The sequence below is a fragment of the Polypterus senegalus genome, chromosome 4, assembly GCF_016835505.1.
Source record: "Polypterus senegalus isolate Bchr_013 chromosome 4, ASM1683550v1, whole genome shotgun sequence".
NCBI classification, from domain to species: Eukaryota; Metazoa; Chordata; class Cladistia; order Polypteriformes; family Polypteridae; genus Polypterus; species Polypterus senegalus.
Window position 1 is genome coordinate 223,547,885 of NC_053157.1, and position 25,521 is coordinate 223,573,405.

The window sequence follows — 25,521 nt, forward strand, 5'->3', positions numbered from 1 at the left end:
CTACGGACACATGGAAAGATATACCAAGTAGTTTGGTAGACAGTACGAGTTTAGGGACCTTAAAACTCAACTTGAGAAAAAAACAGGTAGGATTTGCTGGGTTAAATGGTCCATTCGGATTCAGCGGGTTAGAAAATGGATGGATGGATGGTCTGTTCTTTGACAATTTCTAATGTTGCTATACCATCTTTAGGGAAATACCAAATTCGTACAAATGAATGAGTAAAAAATCGAAACCCCGTTTCCTATTGGCTAAAAAGGGCCTTCGCAGCCCCACTTGTCACTTCTCCGCCCACAGTTACTTCGATTTCTGATTCGCTTCCCTCGATCTCCCAAGCGCTCCAAAAAAAAGCGCATGCGCGTTATGGCTGCGTCCGTGCTGAATATCAGCGACGGCACGACGGACTTCCGGGAAGTTTCTGCTCACTTTTTTCTTCTAAAGAGGAAATGTCTTCTGTTCTTGTTAGTGATTAGCAGACACGGCACATATAGTAGCAGTGCCCATTTCTTTTAAATGACGCTCTTCCATGGGCTGTCTCCTGTGTCCTGTTTTGTCAAGGACGTTAGCACGGATACGCGACCCTGTCGGTGAGTTTTGTATTTCTTTCTAGTTTATTAAAGGTGCGCAAACTGGGATGGGGTTTACCAGAGGTAGCGCGAAGAGGTCTGGTGACATACAGGAAGCTTAGATAATGATATTAATAAAACAAAAGTGTCTTTAAACGGGATCCAAACATTTCGATGAAGCCCCCGTGTGTTCTTGACATTGCTGTACAGCTCCGCGATTAATAAACATACGTGAAGTAGTCTGCAAGATTTGATAAGAGTCACTTCAAAGGAATACATTTATAGAGCAAAAAACAAGACAAAATATTTTACTGCGGTAAATGGCAGCTGTCATTATTTTATACCACTGGCCAATTATTTTTAACTTAAAACATTTTTGAACACTTTCAATATTTTACTCCTAAGACTGCAAAGCAAAGGGTAAATCGAACATGTTAAATTACACTTTTTTAAATAAATAAAACTACTTGTCAATATAGGTTGAAACTATGTACTCAAGTGCACAGTAACATTTTAAACCACCTTAAAATCAGTTCAATGTTATGAAGGGCTGGAGCCCATCTAGGCTGCATTGGGCACAAGAAGGAGATTAACAGTGGGTGGGAGCCAGCATATCACATATGTATTAAAAGTATTTAAAAAATGAAAAGAAAGAAAGACATAACATAATACCTAAACCTAATGAATTCAATTTAGGGTTGTTGGGGGCCAGAGTTTATCCTGGCTGCGTAGAACCTCAGTCCACTGGCAAGATCAGGGTTGCAGGGTTGGTGCCAGAACAAATTTAGCAAGGTGAGGTTGGGTTTTCACTGGGCAGTCTGACACATGATTGTATTACAAACAGAATTCACTTTACTTTTAGTTCACAACAGATATTCCTGAGAGTGTCTACATGACAGACTAGAGCAAGCAGAACTTCTTTGTACATAATGCAATGTTACAAGTTGACACTGCTGCTTAACAAGTGCAAAGCCAAGATGAGGTTGTACCTAAGGTGGCACCCAGGGTCATGCATACATAAAGAAAAACACAGCAGTGAATTTGCCGTTCATGAAAATAAATGGAGACTTACAAGTTGAAAATCCCTCTTCTTTAGCATAGCCTATCAGTGTGTATGGCTAACAAGGCTACACAAATCCTGCCATGTACTGTTGGCTTAACATTTAAGTGTCAAAACACTTCACTGTATATCGCATAAACCTGCACAAAAGCTGACGTGTCTTGCTACTAGATTAAAACACACAAACACAAAATCAGAGTTTAAGCCACTGAACTCAAGAAATCTAAGAAATGTCCAAAAGTTTTGTAATCAAAGTCAACATCTCCCGGGAAAAGCATGCAGTAACAAATTAGCTCAACAGTATTTTAACTCTTCTTTGTAATAATTCGTCCATTACATCTGCTGTACAAATATAATTTCAATTATCATAAATGGCTATATTACTGAATTATGTACTGGAAAGACATTTAAACACAAGCTATAACTCAAGAAACACTATACAGAAACACTAGAGAGAAAACAAAATTACATGAAGAAATGTGTAATTGTACTGTGTAAGTCTGAAAGCGGCACCCATTTTTATGTTGGTATTAACGGTTGACACCTGTGATTAATCCACGTGTTACTTAATTTACTCACCGCTGATTCTGGAGAGAACACTTCCACAACCAGTAGGTACATAATTATGATGCATCACTAATAATATTTTAATATGTAGATGAACCTTTTCATTGTTTTTAGGAAGACAGTTTTGCAGGCATTCTGGCAGATGTGAATTGTGAAAACCTGGTAGAAAAGGCATTGGGATATCTTGAATGAGAGCGCAGTTGTCGGTGTGCTTTGTGCCACTTGAAATTGCAATGCATTACCATCGAGAAAAACTGTCACATTTCACATTTTTCACCAAACAGCATGTCTAATTTTTGCTGTGTAAACTTTATTATGTTAAACATGTGCATTTAAAATTCTATATGTAGATAGATATTTTTTTTAAGAATTTGTATTGAGAGAATAAATGTTTCTGAATGGTGTCATTAATATTGTCAGCCATGTGCAGTGTACACTCTTGCGTATGGAGACATAGTTTTTCACACCACTGTATTTGTGTGTAAAACTATTTGCCCCCTTCCTGATTTCTTATTCTTTTGCATGTTTGTCACACAAAATGTTTCTGATCATCAAACACATTTAACCATTAGTCAAATATAACACAAGTAAACACAAAATGCAGTTTTTAAATGATGGTTTTTATTATTTAGGGAGAAAAAAAAATCCAAACCTACATGGCCCTGTGTGAAAAAGTAATTGCCCCCTGAACCTAATAACTGCTTGGGCCACCCTTAGCAGCAATAACTGCAATCAAGTGTTTGCGATAACTTGCAATGAGTCTTTTACAGCGCTCTGGGGGAATTTTGGCCCACTCATCTTTGCAGAATTGTTGTAATTCAGCTTTATTTGAGGGTTTTCTAGCATGAACCGCCTTTTTAAGGTCATGCCATAGCATCTCAATTGGATTCAGGTCAGGACTTTGACTAGGCCACTCCAAAGTCTTCATTTTGTTTTTCTTCAGCCATTCAGAGGTGGATTTGCTGGTGTGTTTTGGGTCATTGTCCTGTTGCAGCACCCAAGATCACTTCAGCTTGAGTTGACGAACAGATGGCCGGACATTCTCCTTCAGGATTTTTTGGTAGACAGTAGAATTCATGGTTCCATCTATCACAGCAAGCCTTCCAGGTCCTGAAGCAGCAAAACAACCCCAGACCATCACACTACCACCACCATATTTTACTGTTGGTATGATGTTCTTTTCTGAAATGCTGTGTTCCTTTTACGCCAGATGTAACGGGACATTTGCCTTCCAAAAAGTTCAACTTTTGTCTCATCAGTCCACAAGGTATTTTCCCAAAAGTCTTGTCAGTCATTGAGATGTTTCTTAGCAAAATTGAGACGAGCTCTAATGTTATTTTTGCTTAACAGTGGTTTGTGTCTTGGAAATCTGCCATGCAGGCCGTTTTTGCCCAGTCTCTTTCTTATGGTGGAGTCGTGAACACTGACCTTAATTGAGGCAAGTGAGGCCTGCTGTTCTTTAGACGTTGTCCTGGGGTCTTTTGTGACCTCTCAGATGAGTCGTCTCTGCGCTCTTGGGGTAATTTTGGTCGGCCAGCCACTCCTGGGAAGGTTCACCACTGTTCCATGTTTTTGCCATTTGTGGATAATGGCTCTCACTGTGGTTCGCTGGAGTCCCAAAGCTTTAGAAATGGCTTTATAACCTTTACCAGACTGATAGATCTCAGTTACTTCTGTTCTCATTTGTTGCTGAATTTCTTTGGATCTTGGCATGATGTCTAGCTTTTGAGGTGCTTTTGGTCTACTTCTCTGTGTCAGGCAGCTCCTATTGAAGTGATTTCTTGATTGAAACAGGTGTGGCAGTAATCAGGCCTGGGGTGGCTACGGAAATTGAACTCAGGTGTGATACACCACAGTTAGGTTATTTTTAACAAGGGGCAATTACTTTTCACACAGGGCCATGTAGGTTTGGATTTTTTCTCCCTAAATAATAAAACCATCATTTAAAAACTGCATTTTGTGTTTACTTGTGTTATATTTGACTAATGGTTAAATGTGTTTGATGATCAGAAACATTTTGTGTGACAAACATGCCAAAGAATAAGAAATCAGGAAGGGGGCAAATAGTTTTTCACACCACTGTATATATATATACTTGGGCCAATTTAAAGTCGAAAGTTAACCTAACTTTCGATTCTTTGAGAATTTAGGGAAAAAAAAACAAAATACACATATAATTAAAATGTATTAGAAATGTCTTTGAAGGCCAAATAAGGTGTCGGAATGTACAGTAAACGGAACAGTTGTGTGTTTAGGTTACATGATGCCAAATAAGTGCAACTTAAATTTCAATTATATTATTTCTTGTCTTTTATCTCTCTTCTCTTTCTTTCTCTTCCATCAGTTTGTTTGCTGATGATGAGGTCACAAAATGAGATCTCCATTGTGTTCTTTCTATGGTCCGATCCACTGCCTGTCTAATACTAAGGTTGCGTGTTTCAAGGTCCTCCCTAATGCTATTCCTCCAGTGTTTCTGTTGTCTTGCTCTTGTTATTTTCCCTGTGATGTGGCAGTGCATAACCCTTAATGGCACGGGTGGGCAGATTTAGTCCTGGGGGGCTGCAATGGTTGCAGGTTTTTGTTCCAACCCAGTTGCTTAATTAAAAACCAATCCTTGTCAATTATTTAATTTCATGGCTTGTTAGTGCGTTAACTCTGCCACGTCAGGTCATTCACATATCCTAGATTTTTTTTTTCCTTTCTACGGATATCATCCAAATGATTTGAAGTCTAAAACAGACGAGTTATTCCCAGTGCTTCACTTTTTTCTCTTCACTTTCCTTCCAAGTATTTAATTAAACCCAATAGTGCATGATAAATACACACAGAGGTGTAAATTGTAACAAGCTAAATGGAGAAATGCTGGTTTCCTTTGTCATTTGCATCTTATTGCTAATAAGGGGTGATTAAAAACCAAGAATACAGCTATTTAAAACTAAAATAAGCAATAAGCGTCCAAATTCTTAACGAGTGAGACAACTAAAGTGAAGCAGAAGTGTCACTTGAGCATAAGTGCTTTTTATTAAGCAATTGGGTTGGAGCAAAAACCTGCAGCCACTGCGGCCCTCCAGGACTGAATCAGCCCACCCCTGCTTTACGGCAACCTTCTTCCACACATTCTGGTAACCTATCCAAACCACAGGAGTCGTCGTCGTTTCTGAATTTGATTGTTTAATGTCTTTGTTCCTGTGCATATATTTTGTTGCACAGTGTGTTCATCAAGTATACAGACCTCAGTTCAGCAGCTTGTATCATTTGAGCACTGACGTTATCTATTCCTGGTGCCTTTTCCTTTTTCTGAGCCATAATTGCATAATTTCGCCTCATCTTCGAGAAGTTCCCCATTGTTTGGCTCTCATTTGTTGATTTTTTTTTTTCCTGTTTTAGTTTTTGTCTTTTGTCACTGGGTTCAAGGATCTCATCTGATATCCTTGGTGTCCTTTTTCTTGGCTCCTGTAGCCCAGGACTTACTCCGCAGTTTCAGTGTATATCTGTTTTATTCTCCTACAAAGCATTTTAACTTGATTCCCTGTATTCTTGTCTTGAACTGCTGTAGCAAACTCTTCAGCTTTTATTTTTATTGTATTGTGATACTCCAGCCTCACTGTTTCCTTATTCATTTGTTCTACAGTGAACCTTCTTAGGGGTGTCTGCCTCTGTAATCATTTCAGTTTAATTTTGATCACTGCCATTACCAGCTGATAACCTGATACTGTATCTGCTTTGGGAAAGGCTCTGCACATACACTACACTGCTATCTTCTCTTCACTGTTATGAAGTCTGGATGTTATGCATTGTCCCAGAGGGGACTGGGCGGTCTCGTGGTCTGGAACCCCTACAGATTTTATTTTTTTTCTCCAGCTTTTGGAGTTTTTTTGTTTTTCTGTCCACCCTGGCCATCGGACCTTACTTATTCTATGTTAATTAATGTTGACTTATGTTTATTTTTTATTGTGTATTCTATTTTTCTATTCATTTTGTAAAACACTTTGAGCTACATTTTTTTGTATTAATATGTGCTATATAAATAAATGTTGATTGATTGATTGATTGATTTGGTGATTCCCACGTCCATTTTATCCTGGTTTCCCTTTGGCAGAAGATTGTACTCATTTTGAGATTGTTATTTAGGCAAACTTTAATAGTCTCTAGCCCTGTTTGTTCTCTGCCCCATATCCAAACTGTCCAATTGCCCGTTTCCAATTGTTCCTCTTGGTTGCTCACGTGCCCTGGCTTACTTAACTCTTCAAGCTACTTCTAAGATGATACATAATTATATTGCCCCTAAATGGGCACACACGGGCATTCAAATCTTGTTTAAATGAATGCTCTCTGAGCAACCTAGGTGTTTAAGTTACGTTTTGTAGTGGTGCTTAATTGACTTTAATATAAAGTTACATTCACTTTTTTTTGCTTCCGTTAATTGGCAACCTGCAGCCCAGATTGTAGTTTTGTGTGTTTACATGTGGGGAGCAGTTATTAGGCAGTCCAGAATGTTTTTAACCTGTGGAGTTTGAGGCTCACCCTTCATTGGATTTGTGAAATATGGATCAGTTGGCTTTATTAGAAATTAACCTTGACCTCCTTTTGTTAAAGATCCTTTTGATACGGCAACGAAGGCAGAGAAAACATCACCGCCACTACTGGGTGCACCCTCTGACTGCACAGCGTGTGAAGAAAGAAAACTTTTGTGTAATCTATGAAGAAATACGATGATGCACATAAGTTCTTCAAGTACTGTTGGATGTCAGTTTTGAGTTTTGATTGCCTGCTGTAGCTGGTACAACACCATATTATCAGTCAACAAATATGAGTCGGTGTTAGTCATGAAGAGGGTCTACTTGTCACATTGAGGTAATCAATATACGAGCAGTACTCACATATGCACTCGCCCAACTGGCATTAATAATCCATAGTAGCTAAAGTTACCTCATTAGCACAAACCTATGCGTTTTTGCTATTTGTGTTTGTTCTTGTTATGACTACCAGTGTGGCCATTACCATAATAATAAAGTATTAAAAAGCACATACAAACATACACGTAATTTAGGGTATTATTTATTTTTAATTAGAATGTCGGCACGGTGGTGCAGTGGGTATTGCTGCTTCCTCGCAGTTAGGAAACCCGGGTTTGCTCCCTGTGTGGAGTTTGCATGTTCTCCCCTGTCTGTGTGGGTTTCCTCCCACAGTCCAGAGACATGCAGGTTAGGTGCATTGGCGATCCTAAATTGTCCCTAGTGTGTGCCTTGTGTGTGTGTGTGTGTGTGTGTGTCCTGCGGTGGGCTGGTCCCCCCTCCTGGGGCTTGTTTCCTGCCTTGCGCCCTTTGTTGGCTGGGATTGGCTCCAGCAGACCCCTGTGACCCTGTAGTTAGGATATAGCGGACTGGCTAATGGATGGATGGATGTTCTAACCTTACTTTTTGGCTAATTTCATAGCACTAATATGTAAGAGGTTGATTAGCATAGTCCATGGATGGTTGTTTTGAGGCAGCGACCAGATGGAGTTTGAAGCATGTTCACGCATGCATGTTTTCAAAGATGAATGTGATTTATAAAGGTAAATTGCTTTTATATATATATATATATATATATATATATATATATATATATATATATATATATATATATATGCTACGCCAAGTCTTATAAATAAAATTTTTTTTAGCTTACACATTTTCCTGTTTTTTACTGTTTGCATATTTTTCACACACAAATCCATGCAAAGTTTTGTAAATGAGCTCCCTGGTCTGATTGTTAATCTTGAAGCCTGTTCAATTCATTTTTTTTTTTTTTTTATTACTAAACATTTTGCTGTAATAGCTGATTTTCAGAGAAAGGTAATTTTTAACTAGTACAGAAAATTGATCCATATGCTTTGTCAACATTCTGTTATTTACTAATGTGTCAAATGTAGTTTGATGCCTGCTTCTTTATAAACTGTGTGCTGCCTTTACCACTAGGCCTAAAGCTAAAGAGCTGTCTCTTACTTTGTAACAAATCAGACCCGACATGCTGAAACGGGCTGATCACTACCACTCAGCTTCCTGTACTGTAAGGTGGCTAATTTAAGGATAGGCCAATATCACCCTCTGAGGCACCCCACTGTACATCCCCCTTTTGATATGAGTTTTAAACAGTCAAATGAATATGTGCAGTATGTGGAAAAAAGACATTTACAAGTGATTAAAGCAAAACCAAAAATACATTTATTACACATTTAAAAAAGAAAGAGACGAAGAGGAAAAAAGCAGTGACATTTTTCTTCTCCAATACACAATAACCCCCTATAAGCATGAAAAAAAATATATATATATATATATAGTGGAATACACACCCCAGCCCCTCCCGAAATTCACACCAGAGTCCAGAATTCAAGTTGGCTTACTATAACAAGTGGATGAGTTGTAGAAGCTGGCCAACAAAAGAATCTGAAAATTCAAATGTAAAATGTGTCCACTGTCAATGAAAAAAGGATTTAGATGAGCACCCCTATCTAGACAGGTCTTTGTAGCCATAGATCCTTTTTATTTGGCCAATGCAGATGCTGATCTGTTTATCTAGTTTTCCTGTCTTTTTCATCCAATTGCTGTTCTCTCCTTTCATTTATGCAAATTACATCTACAACCGGATGTCCAGCCTTCAGGGGTGCCACTGTCAATCACTTGTCTATTCACCAAACAGCATGTATGGGCACAAGCAGGTGATACAGACAAGTGGCAAACACATAAAAAATGTTATGTGGCAGCACTACTATTTGGCAAAACACGCTCAAGCGGAATCTAATAATTATTCTTTTTTTGTTGTTGTTATCCACACAGGCAAGGCTTGGCGTGGAAGAGCAAAATTGCACATCAGGTCAGATGCCCTTAGAAATGGACTCTGCAGTAGGTGAGGAGGAAATCTCAGAGAGCTCCATTTCCACCAGAAGTCGAGAAGTTGCATTGGACTCTTCTATTTCTTCCAAGGATTGCTCAAATCCAAGATTAGTCATCATGAAAGGGAAGAGTGGTGATCCTAATTATGGTTTGAATAAAAATATCTGTGACTATCAGCATGTTGTTATCAAACAGGAAGCCAATGACCCTGCATACAACTTTATGAAACATCAGGGCTTCATTAAACAGGAAGTGTGTGACCCTGAATATGAAATTATTAAAAAAGAGATTGGTGAACCAGAGGTTGACATCATCAAACATGAAATTGGTGACCTTAGATGTGATATTATTAAACAGGAGGTTTTGGACCCTGAATATGATAGTCAAACATCAGAACATGAAGACTTCATGAATTCAGAGGAGGATCACCTTAGGCTAGAGACACCCCCAGATATTCAAGCCATGGTGAATTTAAGAACTCTTCCAGGGAAACGTGGCACTCCTGAGCTGCCTGAATCATTTCAGTGGGGGGACGAGGATGAGTTCACGGAGGAGGACTCGTCTGATGCAGAGCAAGAGCAGGATCTACTTCCATATTCTTCTTGTCAGCCTGTAATAAGTAAGTCAACCTGCATGATGAGACACAATAAGATCATTCATTCACATATTTAATGGTTTTCTAAGTACTCTCAGCAATCCATAACATCCCATACCACTAGATATAAACAACTGGCATCCTGTCCAAGTGTTGTTCCTGCCTCGTGCATGGTGACTGCTTGGATACACTGCCCTGTTCTTGATAAGCCGGTTAGGAAAATGGATGGATGGATACAGTCCATCATAGGGTGACACGCACATTCACACACTTAATCAAAGTGGCAAATTTGTGTATTTACTAAATTAATGAACATGGGGGCTTAGCTTCTCAATTAATAATATACAGATGTCCTTGATACATATTTACTATTAATGTATGATTTTACTTTGTGTTGCATTTAACATCCTTTTGGAACCATTTCAGCACCCAACAAGGTCAGAATGTTGCTAAGTAAGCTAAGTAGCCACAACAAAAAAATAAAATAAAAACTTTTATATTAACCTGATGTAGAACTCATAGTATTGATATTAAAGTCTGAGAAATTTCATAAATGTTTAGTGTAAGGAGTCAGAAATGTGTAAATATTTAAGTAGAATTTTGAACATAAGGTCAGGTTATAGTAACTGCATTTTCTGCATGTTTTGTGTATTATACTTGAGCCTTCGCTCTGTTGACTATTCCATATTCTATGCCTATGTAATTGATTGATGCATAAATGTAAGACGGTGGGGTTTCAAATGTGCAGCATGCTTCCCCCTTTTGTTATTATGACTCTTTTTTTTTTTTGCCCATTCTTGCTTGCTTTGTGTCAAAGGCAGCACCAAGGAAAATACACACAGAGCAGCTTGCAACTCGCTTTCAAGTCACTTATGGATTCTCATGATTCACACTTGTTTAAATCAAGAAACAAACATTACTGTCTACTACATGATCACATAGTATTTGCAATTCTTTCAGGTAATGAACTGTTAACTGTGCTAGATTGGCAATATTGCAGCAGCACAGAAACTCTGTTCTGCAGTGTTTTTCTAGAAATGTCTCTGGATACTCAACCAATTACTAAACGCACCCTTTGATCAGAGCGCAGCAGTCTGGTCCAGTCATTGATAGTGTTCACTAAATTAGCCTTGTTCTCTGTAATTTTACAAACTTGCTTCTTCTCATTCAAGCCCCTGACAGCCAGCAGTATGACTCTCAGTCCTTGAGCAGTTGCATCCTCATTCTTAAGGAAAGTAGAGTATGCTGTTTGCAAGCATCTGTTTTTTCAGTGTACTATTGATCTGTCTTTAATATAATGAACCATAATGCCTCAGGGATTCTTATAGTTCTACTCAGCCAGAATCTGTTGTGGTAGTGAAAAGTGCCGTTTGTTTCAGATTAATTGTAATTTCTATCCATCATTTGAAGTAACGGCAAGGCAACATTAGAAGAATAACCATGTGAGGCGATGAGGTTTCTCTTACCTTGGGTGTTTTTAAAACTTTTGTTTCACTGTCTTATCTAGGCCTTTTATTTTGCTATGTAAAACTTGATGTCTTTAGTATTGTGAATCTGCTTTGGATACCATTCTCTATGTAGACATAAGTTAATGTAAACAATTTATTAATTGTCATCTTTGTCATGGACCTAATTTTGATTTGATGGATTTAGTGCTGCTGTCTTAGCTTTAATGTGCTTATCTGGGCTATGTTCCAACAGGAGGCGCTAGTTTCCTGGAAATACGTTTGTTTTGTAATTGTGGTGTCTTAAGTAATCTAAATCTATATAGACATAATGTAAAGAGGTGATACCCCTCCCTCAGTGATACGGCGGTAAGAAATTACATAGGCGAAATAGCTTTGTTTGATATCGGCTTACACTGCATATCAGATGAGGGAAGCAAAAGGCAAAACCAGTCCAGAAGTTGGGGCCCAACGTGTAGAGTATGCCATCTTTGTCATAGCATTTGGAAGGATTTTCAAAATCGAATGATGTAATCTTCTATCCGTCTGTCAGCTTCTGAAGTACTTGGCTGCTTTCCAAGGCTTTAATACTGTTTTCTCCACATGCAGGCCCCCACTTAGGTGAATAATACAATTCCAAAAAAGGCAAAGAGGATACTACATCTAGCTCTGTGTCAGCTATGCATGTGAGTAGAAAGAAAAGAAAAGTGGATTTATAAAATATATTTATACAAAGGACAGTGACATATTAAACTTATATTCTGATTACATGCCACCCTTGGTCACTGTATCTATGACAAAAACAATCCTTGAAGGTCTTGTCCACAAAGCAAGATGTACTCTATCTCCCTTCACAGTGTAGACAGCTCCTCAAGAATGTTTGTAGAGACGTGGGGTGTAATGTCGATCTAGCTCCTGTTTCACTCATCTAATATGCAAGTGTAGGTAAATATTTGTAATAGTGAAAATGGTAACGATAATAATTAACAGTACAATTGAATGGACAATTACATTTAAAATAGTGTTACTAGATAGATAGATAGCTAGATAGATACTTTATTAATCCAAAGGGGAAAATCACATACTCCAGCAGCAGCATACTGATAAAAATAAACAATATTAAATTAAAGAGTGATAAAAATGCAGGTAAAACAGACAATAGCTTTGTATAATGTTAACGTTTACCCTCCCGAGAGGAATTGAAGAGTCGCATAATGTGGGGGAGGAACGATCTCCTCAGTCTTTCAGTGGAGCAGGACGGTGACAGCAGTCTGTCGCTGAAGCTGCTCTTCTGTCTGGAGATGATCCTGTTCAGTGGATTCTCCATGATTGACAGGAGCCTGCTCAGTTCCCGTTGCTCTGCCACGGATGTCAAACTGTTCAGCTCCGTGCCTACGATAGAGCCTGCTTTCCTCACCAGTTTGTCCAGGTTTGAGGCGTCCTTCTTCTTTATGCTGCCTCCCCAGCACACCACCGCGTAGAAGAGATGGTGACCACTTAGTGAAAAAATCCCACAAGTGATGTGTGGAGATTTCTTTAATTTCTTTTGCAGAGGTTATTACTTTTTTTTTTTCATCAGCTTTTAACCTTACTAGTAGGTCCCTAGCATTTTGTAGCGTTACATTAAAAATATATTCATATTGTTTACCATCCTCTAATATTGCTTTATATATATCTCGTAAGCAAATTGTAAATGGAGGAATGGTTTAGATTCTGCTTCCCAATGTATATCCTCCCATGTAGTTAAAACATAAGTTCGTCCATAATAATCATCTCGTACAATAGTAACATTGGTGTGACAGGATGCCCCTGGGCACTTGTAGTGGGTACCACCACTCCAAGTTATGTTATGTATTGTCACTGCACATGCAGAGGTAGTATCGGTTTGAAACTCTTCAGTGGAGTTTACTGCTGTTTGGCGCCAATAACAGTCTCCAGCTGAAGGATGCAAACAGGAGTGTGGCAGTGTGCCCACCCTTTGACATATAAACCCTTCATGGCAGTTATAACAAAAGGAAAGTTCTACAGTATTTTTGTTCATGTCTATCCATTTTCTATCTGCTATAGGTGGCCACCATGTTCCCTTTAGTAAAACAGGCAAAACATGAAATGGACACCAAACATTGTCATCTTCAACAGTGGTTGCCACCTGAAATACAGCTTGGCACATCGATTCTTCACACATGAAAGATTTTGGCTGCAACCACCAGTCTGATGGTAATTTTAATTCCTTTTTTCGGTGTTGGGTAGTCTTTGAATCCCCAATCTGTCTTAAAATTTAAGTACTGCTCTACAGCAATAATCTGTTTTAAATAACAAGCTGATTCTACATCTGTAGTCCATTGGCTTTGCAAATCAGTCCATAAGGACTCCTTTAACCACCCATGGTGAATTTTCCATAAAAGCAAGTCCTGTAAATGTTTGTCTGCCAACTCTGGCCCCCAGTGAGCCAAAGTTTGCAAACTATTGGCTTATTTTACACCAATAGATGATATTTTGGTGTATAGTGCTGCTATATCAGCAGTATTAAGAGACCCTAGACCTAAACCTCCATTTTGCTTTTTCCTCTTACTATTGCTTTGACATTAAATTACGAATCCCAAAAGAAAATGTTCCCCATTCTGTCTGTATTGTTTTCCTTGTGAGAACATCTATCCCCAGGCAATTCTGAAATTAACACATTAGCTTTAAAGGAGGGTGACTTTCCTATTGCTAAGTGTACTGTGATCAGTTTAGGATGTATGTCTGAGCCCCCATATCTGTTTACATTTACGATCAGTCCTGAAAAGTTATGTGGATTCCCATGAATTAAAGTCACTTCTGCCCCAGTGTCCATAAGTACCATGGCCTGATGTGGTTTTATTCCCTTACTCCATTAAATTGTTAGCGGGACTTACAGGAATGGGTCTCCTGTATGAATGAGCCATATATCCCTGCCTACCATCCCATCAGGTCAGGGTGTGTTCCACCCTTTCAAAAAATAAAAATATTGTTTCGGCTATTGTCGAGTATTTATTTTCCTCCTCACTGGGTGGTACTGTTGGTGTAGTTCAGAATTCTTCGTGTTTAGGCTTTTTCAGAGCTTGCCATCTACAAAAAAGTTCTGCAGTTGGTTTGCCATTTAAGTCATTTATATCTATCCCTGCTTGTAACAGATCATGAATCATTCTTGCATGACTTGTTTTCATTCTGTCATTTCCTTCTATGGCTCTGACTTGTCTTTGCCCAGTAGATGCTGATACAGTAGCTCCAAATTCTTCTAACTGACCCAACAATGGAGCCACATCCCATATCGTCTGTTTATTAACTCCAGCGAGCACAGATAACAGAGCCCCTTTTAAATGATGTGGTGCTATGCATTCCTGCAGTGAATGCCTCATTATCATGGCCAGCAAATGCTACTCCTGGTGCAGCTTTACAAATAGCCGATTGCATGCCAATTTTGTCAAAGCTGCTGGATTGCTTCAGAAGCTGTACACCAAGATGTATCAATTTCCTCCGAGTTCCTAGCGTCTGGATATGTGTGTCATACAGCATTTACAACCCATTCTATTATCAATACAATCGCTTGATTCAGTACCCTTCATAACGTATGCCTTAATTTAGGATTCATAGTAATAGAACCTAAATGTTTATTCTCTACATCCATCAGCTGACAGCTATTGCCACCTTCATCCCACATACATAATGTCCACTTCATCAGGCTCTTTTGCCTATACTGTTTACCAATTTCCAGAAACTTGGCTTGTGTAAAATGTCATACAGTTTGCATTACCCTGTGCTGTCCATCCAGTTGCCCTTTTACTTTATTCTGGACAACCGATCTTGCGTCTATAATTTCAAAACCGGAGCAGTTCCCCCCTGACATCATCTTCACTATCTGAGTTGTATACAGCTCCATCCGATGTTTCTGGGTTCCAGTCACCTTGCATTATGGTTCGTACTTTTAAAGAGGAAATGGGGTGTTTTTTCTCTTGTTTCTGTCTTTTAGCCTGCACTAAACGTACGGCTTAGGCAGTACATTTATTCTCCCACTCATCCGCAAGGGACATGCCATTTTCCATGCATTCTCGAGCGCTAATTTGTTTTTCTTGTAAGTTTTCTATTTCTTATTAAGTTCCAAACATTCTATAATCATACTTTGGACTTTTAAGTCTGACTTGCATAATGCGGTTACCAGAAGCCACCCTAATTTGCCAGCAGCTATCTGTTCCTTCTTGCCCCTGCATTCTAGGCTTGCCCTTTCAAGGATTTAATCCCCCCTTCTAGCTCAGGCCAAGCTATTTGAGCAGTATATATATTAAATAACTTGGCCATGAGAGTCTATGACTGTGCGTGTGACCATCCTGGTATTTGTAGTACCTTCCACGCCGACATTATTCGAAGCATATTTTTTCTTAAATATACAATCCATTATAAATATGATAGTTATTAATCTAGCCACCACCTTGCTCGCAGCGCCAATTTGTTTCCAGGGAGCTAGCGTCTCCTATTGGAAACAGTTTCTAAATATTTGAATGCAGTTCTCTGACAGTTTGCACAATAAACCTTTTTCCATTGCTCTTGGAGACAAATCAATTCCATATCACGCATGATTCTCCTTATTTTGGAAGCAAAACATCTAAAAAAAGTGTCTGGTGATATAGGCTCAATGTAACTTACACTTCTCAATTGTTCTCAAGGCTGCTGCAAACAAAAAAGAGAGAAATTTACACTTTTTAAAATACGTTATTAAGGATGAGACTCCTAAAAATGCCTTTAACCCAGTTGCCTGGAGACATGTGATGTGAGTCCCTCAGAATCGGCAATGCACTCACACTTGAGTGAGGTGTATCTGTGGTGGGTTTACAACAGTCATTTACTGTAATAAGTAAACATAAAGAGAAATTTTCATTTAAAAAAATCTGTGAATAGATAAAGATGAAATATGAATTTAAATTTGACTGTTATAAATGAACAAATCAAATACAGTTGCCCTCAAAATTAGTCAACCACCATTGCAAATTAGATTTATTGGCAAAATTTACAAACTTTCAGCAGTTTGCAATAAACAAATTAAACAGGAACAATTTAAATAGCTCAACATAATTAATATTACAAGTGATTTCTCCACATTCAACACAAAATGCCACTTGTAATGAGTACTCCATTCTCAAAGTTATTCAATCCCTTCATGATAAGCATCTTTAGTACTTTGTACAGCACCCTTTTGCTGTTATGATCTGCTGTGAATGTACTGCATAGCCAGACACCAGCTTCTGGCAGCATTCCTGAGAGATCTTTGCCCATTCCTCATGGGCAATGACCTCCAGCTCACTAATATTATTGGGTTTGCATGCTGCAACTACCTTCTTCAAATCCTACCACAGATCTTCTGTTGGGTTCAACTCTAGAATCTTCCAGGAATTTTTCTGAAACCAAACTTGGCGGTCTTTGAGGTATGCATGGGATCATCGTCCTGTTAGAAGTTCCAGTGATGCCCAAGCTTCAGCTTCCTCACTGTCGTTGTGATGTCTTCTCCTAGGATTTCTTGATACGTGATTGAATCCATCTAACCCTCCATACTCTGGATGTTTCCAGTGCTAGAAGAACCAAAGCAGCCCTAGAGCATCACCGAGCCACCGCCATGTTTCCCTCAAGGCAGGGTGTTCTTTTCTGTATATGCTTCATTCTTCCCCCTTACACACATTCAGCTGATCTATAGGCCCGAAATGTTCCATTTTTGTTTAATTTCTCAATGAACAGAATCCCAAAACTTCTGTGGCTCATTTATATGGTTTTTAAGGGTATTGCAGCCGACTTTTCTTGTACTTTTGGGTCAATAGTGGTGTAAGTTTTGGGAGTTTGGGCATGGAGACCTTCAGCATTTAGTATGCCCCTCACTGTGGAAACTGAAACCTCAGTGCCTGCTGCCACCAAGTCTTGCTGCAGGTTTATTGCAGTCACTTGAGGGTTTTTGGCTACCTGCCACCTCAGAAATCTGGTGGCAGCTGTTAATAGCTTCCTCTTGGTGATCATTTATACTTCACGTTTAGAACGCATACGCACCTGCAACATGGCTGCCATGAGTTCCCAGCATTCATTTGACGTGTCCTCTGAACAGGTCCTCAGAAATTAACGTGATATGTGTGCAAGTTGCAGTACCAGCAAAAAATCGGGGGGCGCAGTGTGATAAAAGTCATAACGTGATGTCAGGGTCTCTGTTTACTATCTACATGTGACAGAAAGCCTCTATGTTGATCCTAGTAGGTTGTACGCGCTTCGATGTTTGATGAATGGTTCGATGTGGTGAAGCAAAATGCCGACATACAGATGCATTTGTGGTGCCTTTATATTCAGGCATCGCATATACCCAATCATGATGACACGATACTAGGGCTGCACGATTAATCTTTTTTTTGTCATGATAACGATATTTATGACCCACGATCAGTTAAAAAATATCGTCGCAATTTTACAGTATAAAGACCAAACTGTTTTTTATGGGCGGAGTTTACGGATTGGACTGCGTCACTATGACGTTACTGCGTCTAGATTGCAAGCGCTTTCTGAAGCAGTAGAAGTCAATAGCAGCAATAACAGTCAGTCAGAATAAACATATGATGGCGGAGCAACGTGAGGAAGGTGCAGAAGTACGATCGTTAGTTCCTAAAAAGGGGTCATACTCCGTTGTCTGGAACTATTTCGGTTTCGAGGAATGTGATGTTGATCAGGTACGAGTCTTGTGCAAACTTTGCTCCTGTTCCTTCCAAACGTCCCAAGGTAACACAACAAACCTCATCAACCACCTTAAAAGCCACCACAAAGTACACTATCAAGAATTTCAACGACTGAAGGCACAAACAGCAACAACAAAAAATTACCAGCCATCCACAACACAGACAACAGTATCAGGGACATTGTTCAACGCAATACCATATCTGCCTAGCTCGCAAAGACACCAGGAAATAACAGAGGCGATCACGTACCATATAGCCAAGGATATGTGTCCAATAACCACCGTGAGCAGTGAGGGGTTTAAAAAAATGATCGCAACACTTGATAAAAGATATAGCATTCCCTCACGCAACCATTTTTCCAATGTTGCGCTGCCCTCGCTGTATGCGAAATGCCGAAAAGAAATAGAAAGAGAAATTCTCAGGCTCAGCCTTGAATATTTTGCTGCCACGACCGACTTATGGTCAAGCAGAACTGCGGAACCGTATTTGAGCTTGACAGTTCATTTTATTGACCGCGAGTTTGAGATGAAAAGCAAGCTTTTGCAAGCTTTTTGCGTTTTTCCCACAAGACCATACAGCTGAGTTTATTGCAGTGGGCCTCAAAGAAGTGATGTCCGCTTGGGGCTTGGTGGAAGAAAGACTTGTGTGCATCACAACGGACAACGCAGCTAATATGATTAGGGCAGCATCTGTGAATAACTGGCCGAGGCTACACTGCTTTGGTCACAGACTTCATTTAGCCATCGGTAAGTTGTATGTTTTTTTCCCAGATATATTGAAACAATTTGACAATTTAAAAATATTAATTGTTGTTGTTGTTTTAGTGATATTATAATCAGGGGTGCACATAACTGGTACGCAGGTACGCATGCGTAGCAAAAATGATGAACGGGCAAAGTCATTTTGTTACTACAGCGCTTTCGCGTACAAAACAGAAGAGCTCTTGACTGTGACCGTTTTTTGACAGCGTGCGATTAAAATTTCACCTTCACCATTTGTTTTATGTCCTTTCGGTTTAGGTACTGCGTATGTTCGAAAAGTGTTTATTCCTCTGACTCAGGACCCTATTCTGCACCAGCGGAAAGCACCATACAAAGTGGTTTCATTTTGAAATAAAATAATTTTGTGTATTTTCCGCTTGTGGCAGTGGTAATTTTTAAATGAGGCGCAGCTGTGCGCATTTTCGGCTACTTTAAGACGGCCAAATGACAGTGCGCTCTTCACCAACAGTCTTTAGTCAGTGACGTTATTTATTAAACGATATTTAAGCGCCACGCACTCACGTGATATTAGATACGTACTCAAATAACATTTTATTTTATTTCGGTTTTATCACAAAAGAACAACTGATTCTTTCATACAATTTTTAATGAAACGCAATACATTTGTTTAATGCATATTACGCTCAAGACACAACCTTGTGTTCCGTCAAGTTGCACAATGACGATAAAAACTACAAAACCTTAAGGGAGCGATCTGCACTTATTAAGACCTCGCTGTGGAGTGCGTACCAAACACCAGCTCCTGCTACTCACCTGAGGAACACACTCAAAACGTTATGTGCACCCCTGATTATAATGACAATAAGTTATATGTCTACAGTATAATAATCATCATTTTTATTCTGCTAATCTATCAAATTAGATACATTTAAAAGTTAAAAAATATTTGATTAGTCAAATACTATTATGTTAATGTTTGTGAACCCAGATGAGTTTAGAATAAGTGAGTGTTTATTATTGTCTTATGTAGGTGTATATAATTAGTGAAATAAAAAACATTTTTTTTTTTATTTCTGATCAAAAGTTGCATTAACAACAAGAGTCTTCCTGTGTCTTACTGTTTTTTTTCTGATCATGTTTATTTCCTGAAGAGAATGCCATGAAGGATCCAAGAATTGACCGGGCTGTGGGGCTCTGTAAAAAGTTGCCAAGCTCCTTCTCTTACAGCTGGAAGCGTAAGAGAGAGTTTTTAGCTGCACAAAAGGAGATGAAACTCCCAGAGCACTCACTGAAAACAGAGTGTCCAACAAGGTGGGGATCACGTTAGGCCATGATAGAGAGAATCATTGAGCAGCAAAAGGCCATTGCACATGTCCTGTCCTCTGACAAGAAGTCTCGTCATCTTATCCCAACATGGCAGGACATGGATGTACTAGAGGCAATCAACAAATCCTTGTGCCCTCTAGTTAGTTTTACAGATGCACTGTCTGGCGAGAAGTATGTCAGCGTTTCATTTGTTAAGCCAGTTCTTCATCTTTTCAACGCATCAATCTTGAAAGTTAAGGATGATGATACTGACCTGTCAAGAGCAATCAAGTCTAAAATTTTGGAGTACCTAAACGAAAAATACAGTGACCCAGACATCTAAGCTCTATTGGACATGGCATCTACGGTGGATCCACAATTTAAGATGAGATACACGGCTGAGGACAACAAAACAACAATTCAATCCAGACTCAAAGCTGAGATGCTGACTTTGGCAATGATGGTAATAAAAATGAGCTGCACTGAGATCTATATTAGTGTTTTGAGTCTCAATTAGTTAAATTTGTTCTAAATGCCTTTTTCTGTGTTTAGGTGCCACCCCAAGAAACAGCACAAGAGACCAGCGAGGAGGATGCTGAAGCTGGATGTGCCCCAAAGAAAAAGATGACTTTAGGAAGCTACTTTAAAACTGCTGAACAAGCCTTGCCACCTAACAACCAGAAATCCAGTGTAGCCTGTGAGCTGGAATCTTACTTGCAGTCAAGCTACCTGGATAGTGAGGGGGACCCATTAAAATGGTGGAAAGAACATGAAAAGATCTACCCAAGGCTTTCAAAAGTGGCAAAAAAATACTTGTGCATACCAGCCACAAGCTGTCCTTCTCAGAGGGCTTTTAGTTCCGGTGGAAATGTAGTTACTTGCTTGCGGTCTTCCCTAAAGCCCGATCAAGTTGACAGGCTTGTGTTCTTAGCCAGAAATCTGTAACATGTTGTAAAAATTTTTTATTCTTATTTGATTTTATTAAAAGTTGATGTAAAAGAGGCAGTTTAATTTTATTTATTTACCACAGCTAAGAAAAACTCTCCATTCTAAACATGTTCGGTTTGTTTATTGTTCTTTATTTGTGGCTGTAAAGTGCAATAAGAATACTCAAGTGAATAAAAGTTCATTACCAAAGGAACAATTGTCATTATTAATCGTGATAAAAATTTTGAGCAAAATAATCGTGATAATCATTTTTTCTGTTATTGTGCAGCCCTACACGATACATTTTAAAAGTCTCACATACCGCCTTTTGTGCCATGTTTTTTTTTTCCCTGGGGCTTCCTCCTGACCTGGCAGCAGCAGCAAACAGCAATAGATCACCACAGAGAACACATTAAATGTATGATATTCCAACTCTCTGCACATTTAGAATCGTTAGATTTATACTTGATATTACTTTCATGATGAAATGCATTAAAGTATGTATGCTGCATTTTACAGGTAAATTGTTAATTTCATTTAAATAGTGAACACTGTTAATAATGGGGGTGACACGGTGGCAGAGAGGTAGCACTGCTTTCTCGCAGGGAGTCACGTCGCTGGTATCCTCTGCCTGGAGTTTGCGTGTTTTCCTGCTGGGTTTCCACAATGTGCTCTGGTCTACTTCTAAAGATATGCAGATTTGGTGACACTAAAATGACGCCAGTGTGTGTGTGTATGTGAGTGCTTGTATTTACCTTGCGATGAGCTGATGCCCCGTCCAGGGATTGTTTCAGCCTCGTGCCCAATGCTTGCTGGAATGGACACATCCCTGGATTGATGGATTTAACCATTAAACTCCCTTTTCAGAGATATTGCTGTAAGGTGTCATCAGAATTTAATGGGTGTTCCAGGCAATTCACAGCACATCGAAGCCAAAACCTATTGTCACCGTTATAATATCTAGCACTGCCACCTGCTGGATTCCTCCAGATTTAAGTAAAGTAAGCGCGCAAGTATAAACAGTAAAACGTTTGCGTCGCACGAGTGTCCGCTGGAGCATGCCTCGCGTGAAGTATAAACCTGGCCTTACCGTCACGTCCAGGTTAAAGTAGCCAGCGTTCCTTTAACTTTGAACTTGCGATGTATGCTTCTAGCGGTATCTCTAGGAACATTCAGTGCCTTTAATATCTTTTTGTATCCTTTTCCTTGTTTGTGCAAGGCAATGAACTATTCTGTTAACTTTTTGGACAGCTATCTTGACTTTCCCATGTTTCTATCATGCAGTCAGATGTCACTGTGAACACTGGCCAGTCCAGACATTTAAAGCGTTCTGTCTCAAGCACACCTGATACAACTAATGAGGCCCTTGATTAGTCACATCAGGACTGCTTGAGACAACACCTGATTTGCAAATGTGTGTTCTTGTGGGGGATTCTATCCAGGGGGTTGAATAATTTTGAGACTGCAGTAGTCATTAAAAGTGGCATTTTGTGTTGAATATGGAGAAACCACTTGTAATATTAGTCATGTGGACTATTTAAATTGTTCTTATTTGATTTATTTATTGCAGACAGCTGAAAGTTTGTAAATTTTGCCAATAAACCTAATTTACAATTGTGGTTGATTAATTTTGACTGCAAATGTATACAGTGCCTTAACTCATTCCTACTTTGAGGTACCCTTTTGTTTTATAGTACCCTGACATACTTTTCTGTTTGTTGTTAAATGCTAACTTGTAACCTTAAATTATCATGTAGAAAGATTTTGTTGTTCCTGAGGTTTATGCAGCTTGGAAATCAAATCTGAAATTTCTGAGGCATATTGCATGGCTCCCTTAATTTTATCTGGCATGAAACAGTTTAAAATTGTAGCTATGGTGACATACACAAGCTCAGTAACAAAGCAAAATTAAGCTGCATATCCAAAAGACATTCATTCTTTGCAGGTAATCAGGTTTGCAAAACCAAGTTTTTCTTGTTAAACTCTTATCTTAATTAAAGCAGTCCTTGGTGTGTCTGTGTTTTAGTGGACATGTCTACTTACGGTACAAGCTTTTTGAAAAGCTGAAGAGAAGTAAAGTAAGCCACCAATTAAATAAATTACTGTAGTAATAAGTTAATGTTTTTCCAAATTTCCAGTTATGAGTACACATCATGTACAATAAGCAGTACAATTTTAAAACTGCACAGTCAAGAGTTTCTGAGCAGCCTGCCTGAAACTACATCTCATGGCAAAGTTTTGGTTGTGCTGTCATCGGAACACAAAGCAGTGGTGTTATTTAAATGCTGGTATCAAGTCCATATAAAGTAACACAAGTAGAATATTGACATTGTGGTGTAACATTCAGGTGTGTTTGCGTACATGAGTAGCTGGTTTGAAAGTTTGCGCCTTTTTATATTTTCTAGTGATACTTCAAAGAGTTTATCATCACAATTGTGTTTATTACATATTTTTGTAACAGTGAATCATATTAAAAAAAACAAGAGTGATAACAGAATGTACTAGTAGTGCTTATAACATTTTTAATACCATCAATATATATAATTCACTAAGGCAAGACAACCATGGAAAGCACGCCGGAAGAGGCATGGACTCACTGAGCTACCGACAAGTGAGACACCTATGGCGCACACAGGAAGGAGCCACGCCCACCAACTCCAAGACCATTGAATACGACGACAACTCGCATGGCCACGCCCACTAACTCGGACGCGATGACACAGAAAAAATGGCGTCATTTATGTTCGTCTGTCGTAGAGGCCACATGCAGTGCAGGTCAGGTTAATGTCATGTACCTCCGAGCTACGTTGACTGTTCATAGAGGCATGTTTCTCGCGGAGGTGAATCGCCATATGCAGCGTGTGAAACGGTTTGCGAGGGGTATCCCATGGGATCCTTAAAACAATCCTTTAAAACTGAGGTTAAAGCACAATGAAGGAATCAGTCTTTAAAAACCAATAAGCCCTGTGCCTCTGTTTCATTACCGTCTCACCTGCTTCACCAATGCAGGCCCTGCAACAGTCGAGACGCTCTGTCAGCAGCTGACCTTCTCTGTGCCTGACCGGTTCACACAGAGGCAGCGCCAGAGACAGACAGACAGAGGCACACACACAGGCAGCTGGTGGGCGGCTCTCCGTGAGTTTCTCTTGCGAGCGGACACATGACCAGGCGGTGTGTATGCTTCGAGAACGATGGTGGACACGACATCTAGGAAAAATCATGTTGCGGATGTGATTCGCTGTATGCGGCGTGTAGAACAGTTTGCGAGGGGTGTCCCTGTGTCTTTCCAGAAGTGTTCAACCATCAATAAATAATTATGCGGCGTTTGTTATGCCGCGGGTTCACTATTGCGTTGTATTTTGCTCTCTCCAGAGTTCCATCTTTTCATTCACTTACTGTTGTATTCTCACACTAACCTGTTTTAGACAACCGTGTCTTTCCAGAAGTGTTTAGCATTCAATAAATAATTATGCATGAGATTGAGCGTGTGTCTAGGCGTGGGTAAGCCGTTGAACCCCATTCGGGCTGCAAACTAAGTGCGCCTCATACGCTCCCACTGTTTTCGTCCCTACCCTTTGTACACACCCCCCTCCCACACGTTGACTGTTCATAGAGGCATGTTTCTCGCGGAGGTGAATCGCCATATCCAGCGTGTAAAACAGTTTGCGAGAGGTATCCCATGGGATCATTAAAACATTCCTTTACAACTGAGGTTAAAACACAATGAAGTGAGCAGTCTTTAAAAAACTAGTTTTCGGTTACAACGCACAACCTCGTGCAGCATAGCAAAGTGTTATACACGCTACATACATGCGTCTTCTTAGATGCTCCTGCACTTTGTACACACCCCCCTCCCACCTCGCTACGCCGCACGGACGATTGTGTGTTGGTTCGTTCCGTGCATTGTTACAATGTTGCTTTTCTTGCTGATTTATTACATTACCGATTTTGCAAATGTTACATTTTCTCCCTGTGCTTAAAAATGATTAAAAAACCGGCCTGATTATGCGGCGTATGGTACGCCGCGGGTTGGCTAGTTTTACAATATTATGTGACTGAAGTTGCTTTCATAAAGAGCAGATTCTTGTGCTAATTGTTAGTTGTTGAACGTGGAGGGTCTGTGGCTAATTGTAGTTCAAATTTCTTAAATGAAGCATTTTTCAGAAAAAAAAGTACTTGAGGAGATTTAAAAATCTAAGCCATTGAAATCCACTCCAATCAGCACTTTCTGTCCCTTGGGTACACTGTTCATCACTTCATCCAACTCACTCCAGAAATCTTCTTTCTCATCCATCGCACACCCAACTTGCTGGGCATATGCACTAATAACATTCATCATTACACCTCCAATTTCCAGCTTCATAAACACTACTCTGTCTGACACTCTTTTCACCTCCAAAACACTCTTTATGTGCTGTTCCTTCAGAATAACTCCTACTCCATTTCTCCTCCCATCCATACCATGATAGAACAATTTGAATTCACCTCCAATCCACCTGGCCTTACTCCCCTTACGTTTAGTTTCTTGCACACACAATATATCAACCTTCCTTCTCTCCATCATATTGGCTAATTCTCTCCCTGCCCACATTCAAAGTTCCTACTCTCTTTACTTTCCTCCTCTCCCCCCTCTTCTTCTCCTCCTTCTTCTTCGGCCAACTGTAGCCCAATTTCCGCTAGCACCCTGTTGGCTAACAGTACGGGTGGTGGTCATTGTTAACCCAGGGCTTGACCGATCC

General features: G+C 39.6%; 2 protein-coding genes across 6 annotated transcripts in view; both read left to right on the forward strand.

The window, feature by feature from the left end:
* Positions 1-385: 385 nt before the first annotated feature.
* The window catches only part of LOC120528045 (gastrula zinc finger protein XlCGF26.1-like), a 31,025-nt gene continuing 5,889 nt past the window's right edge, over positions 386-25,521 (forward strand). The window contains exons 1-3 of one of the 4 annotated variants that reach the window (XM_039752020.1): positions 386-588; positions 6,791-7,048; positions 9,013-9,688. In XM_039752020.1, coding sequence (XP_039607954.1) covers positions 9,055-9,688 — 634 coding nt within the window. In that variant the 5' untranslated portion in view covers positions 386-588; positions 6,791-7,048; positions 9,013-9,054. Of the gene's footprint in view, positions 589-6,790; positions 7,049-9,012; positions 9,689-10,845; positions 11,796-13,176; positions 13,327-25,521 lie in introns of those variants that run through there. The other 3 variants (XM_039752019.1, XM_039752021.1, XM_039752022.1) reach the window with 3 other exon arrangements.
* On the forward strand, positions 17,261-20,992 carry LOC120528061 (E3 SUMO-protein ligase ZBED1-like). Of its 2 annotated transcripts, XR_005633454.1 has the most exons (3): positions 17,261-18,574; positions 19,702-20,318; positions 20,408-20,992. XR_005633454.1 is itself a non-coding variant. In XM_039752052.1 (2 exons), exons 1-2 carry the CDS (start codon positions 20,211-20,213, stop codon positions 20,798-20,800), a joined length of 501 nt encoding a protein of 166 aa, XP_039607986.1. In that variant the 5' UTR covers positions 17,266-20,210; the 3' UTR covers positions 20,801-20,992. The 2 variants fall into 2 exon arrangements, 1 of the variants encoding a protein (XP_039607986.1); XM_039752052.1 differs by having other exon boundaries at positions 17,266-20,318.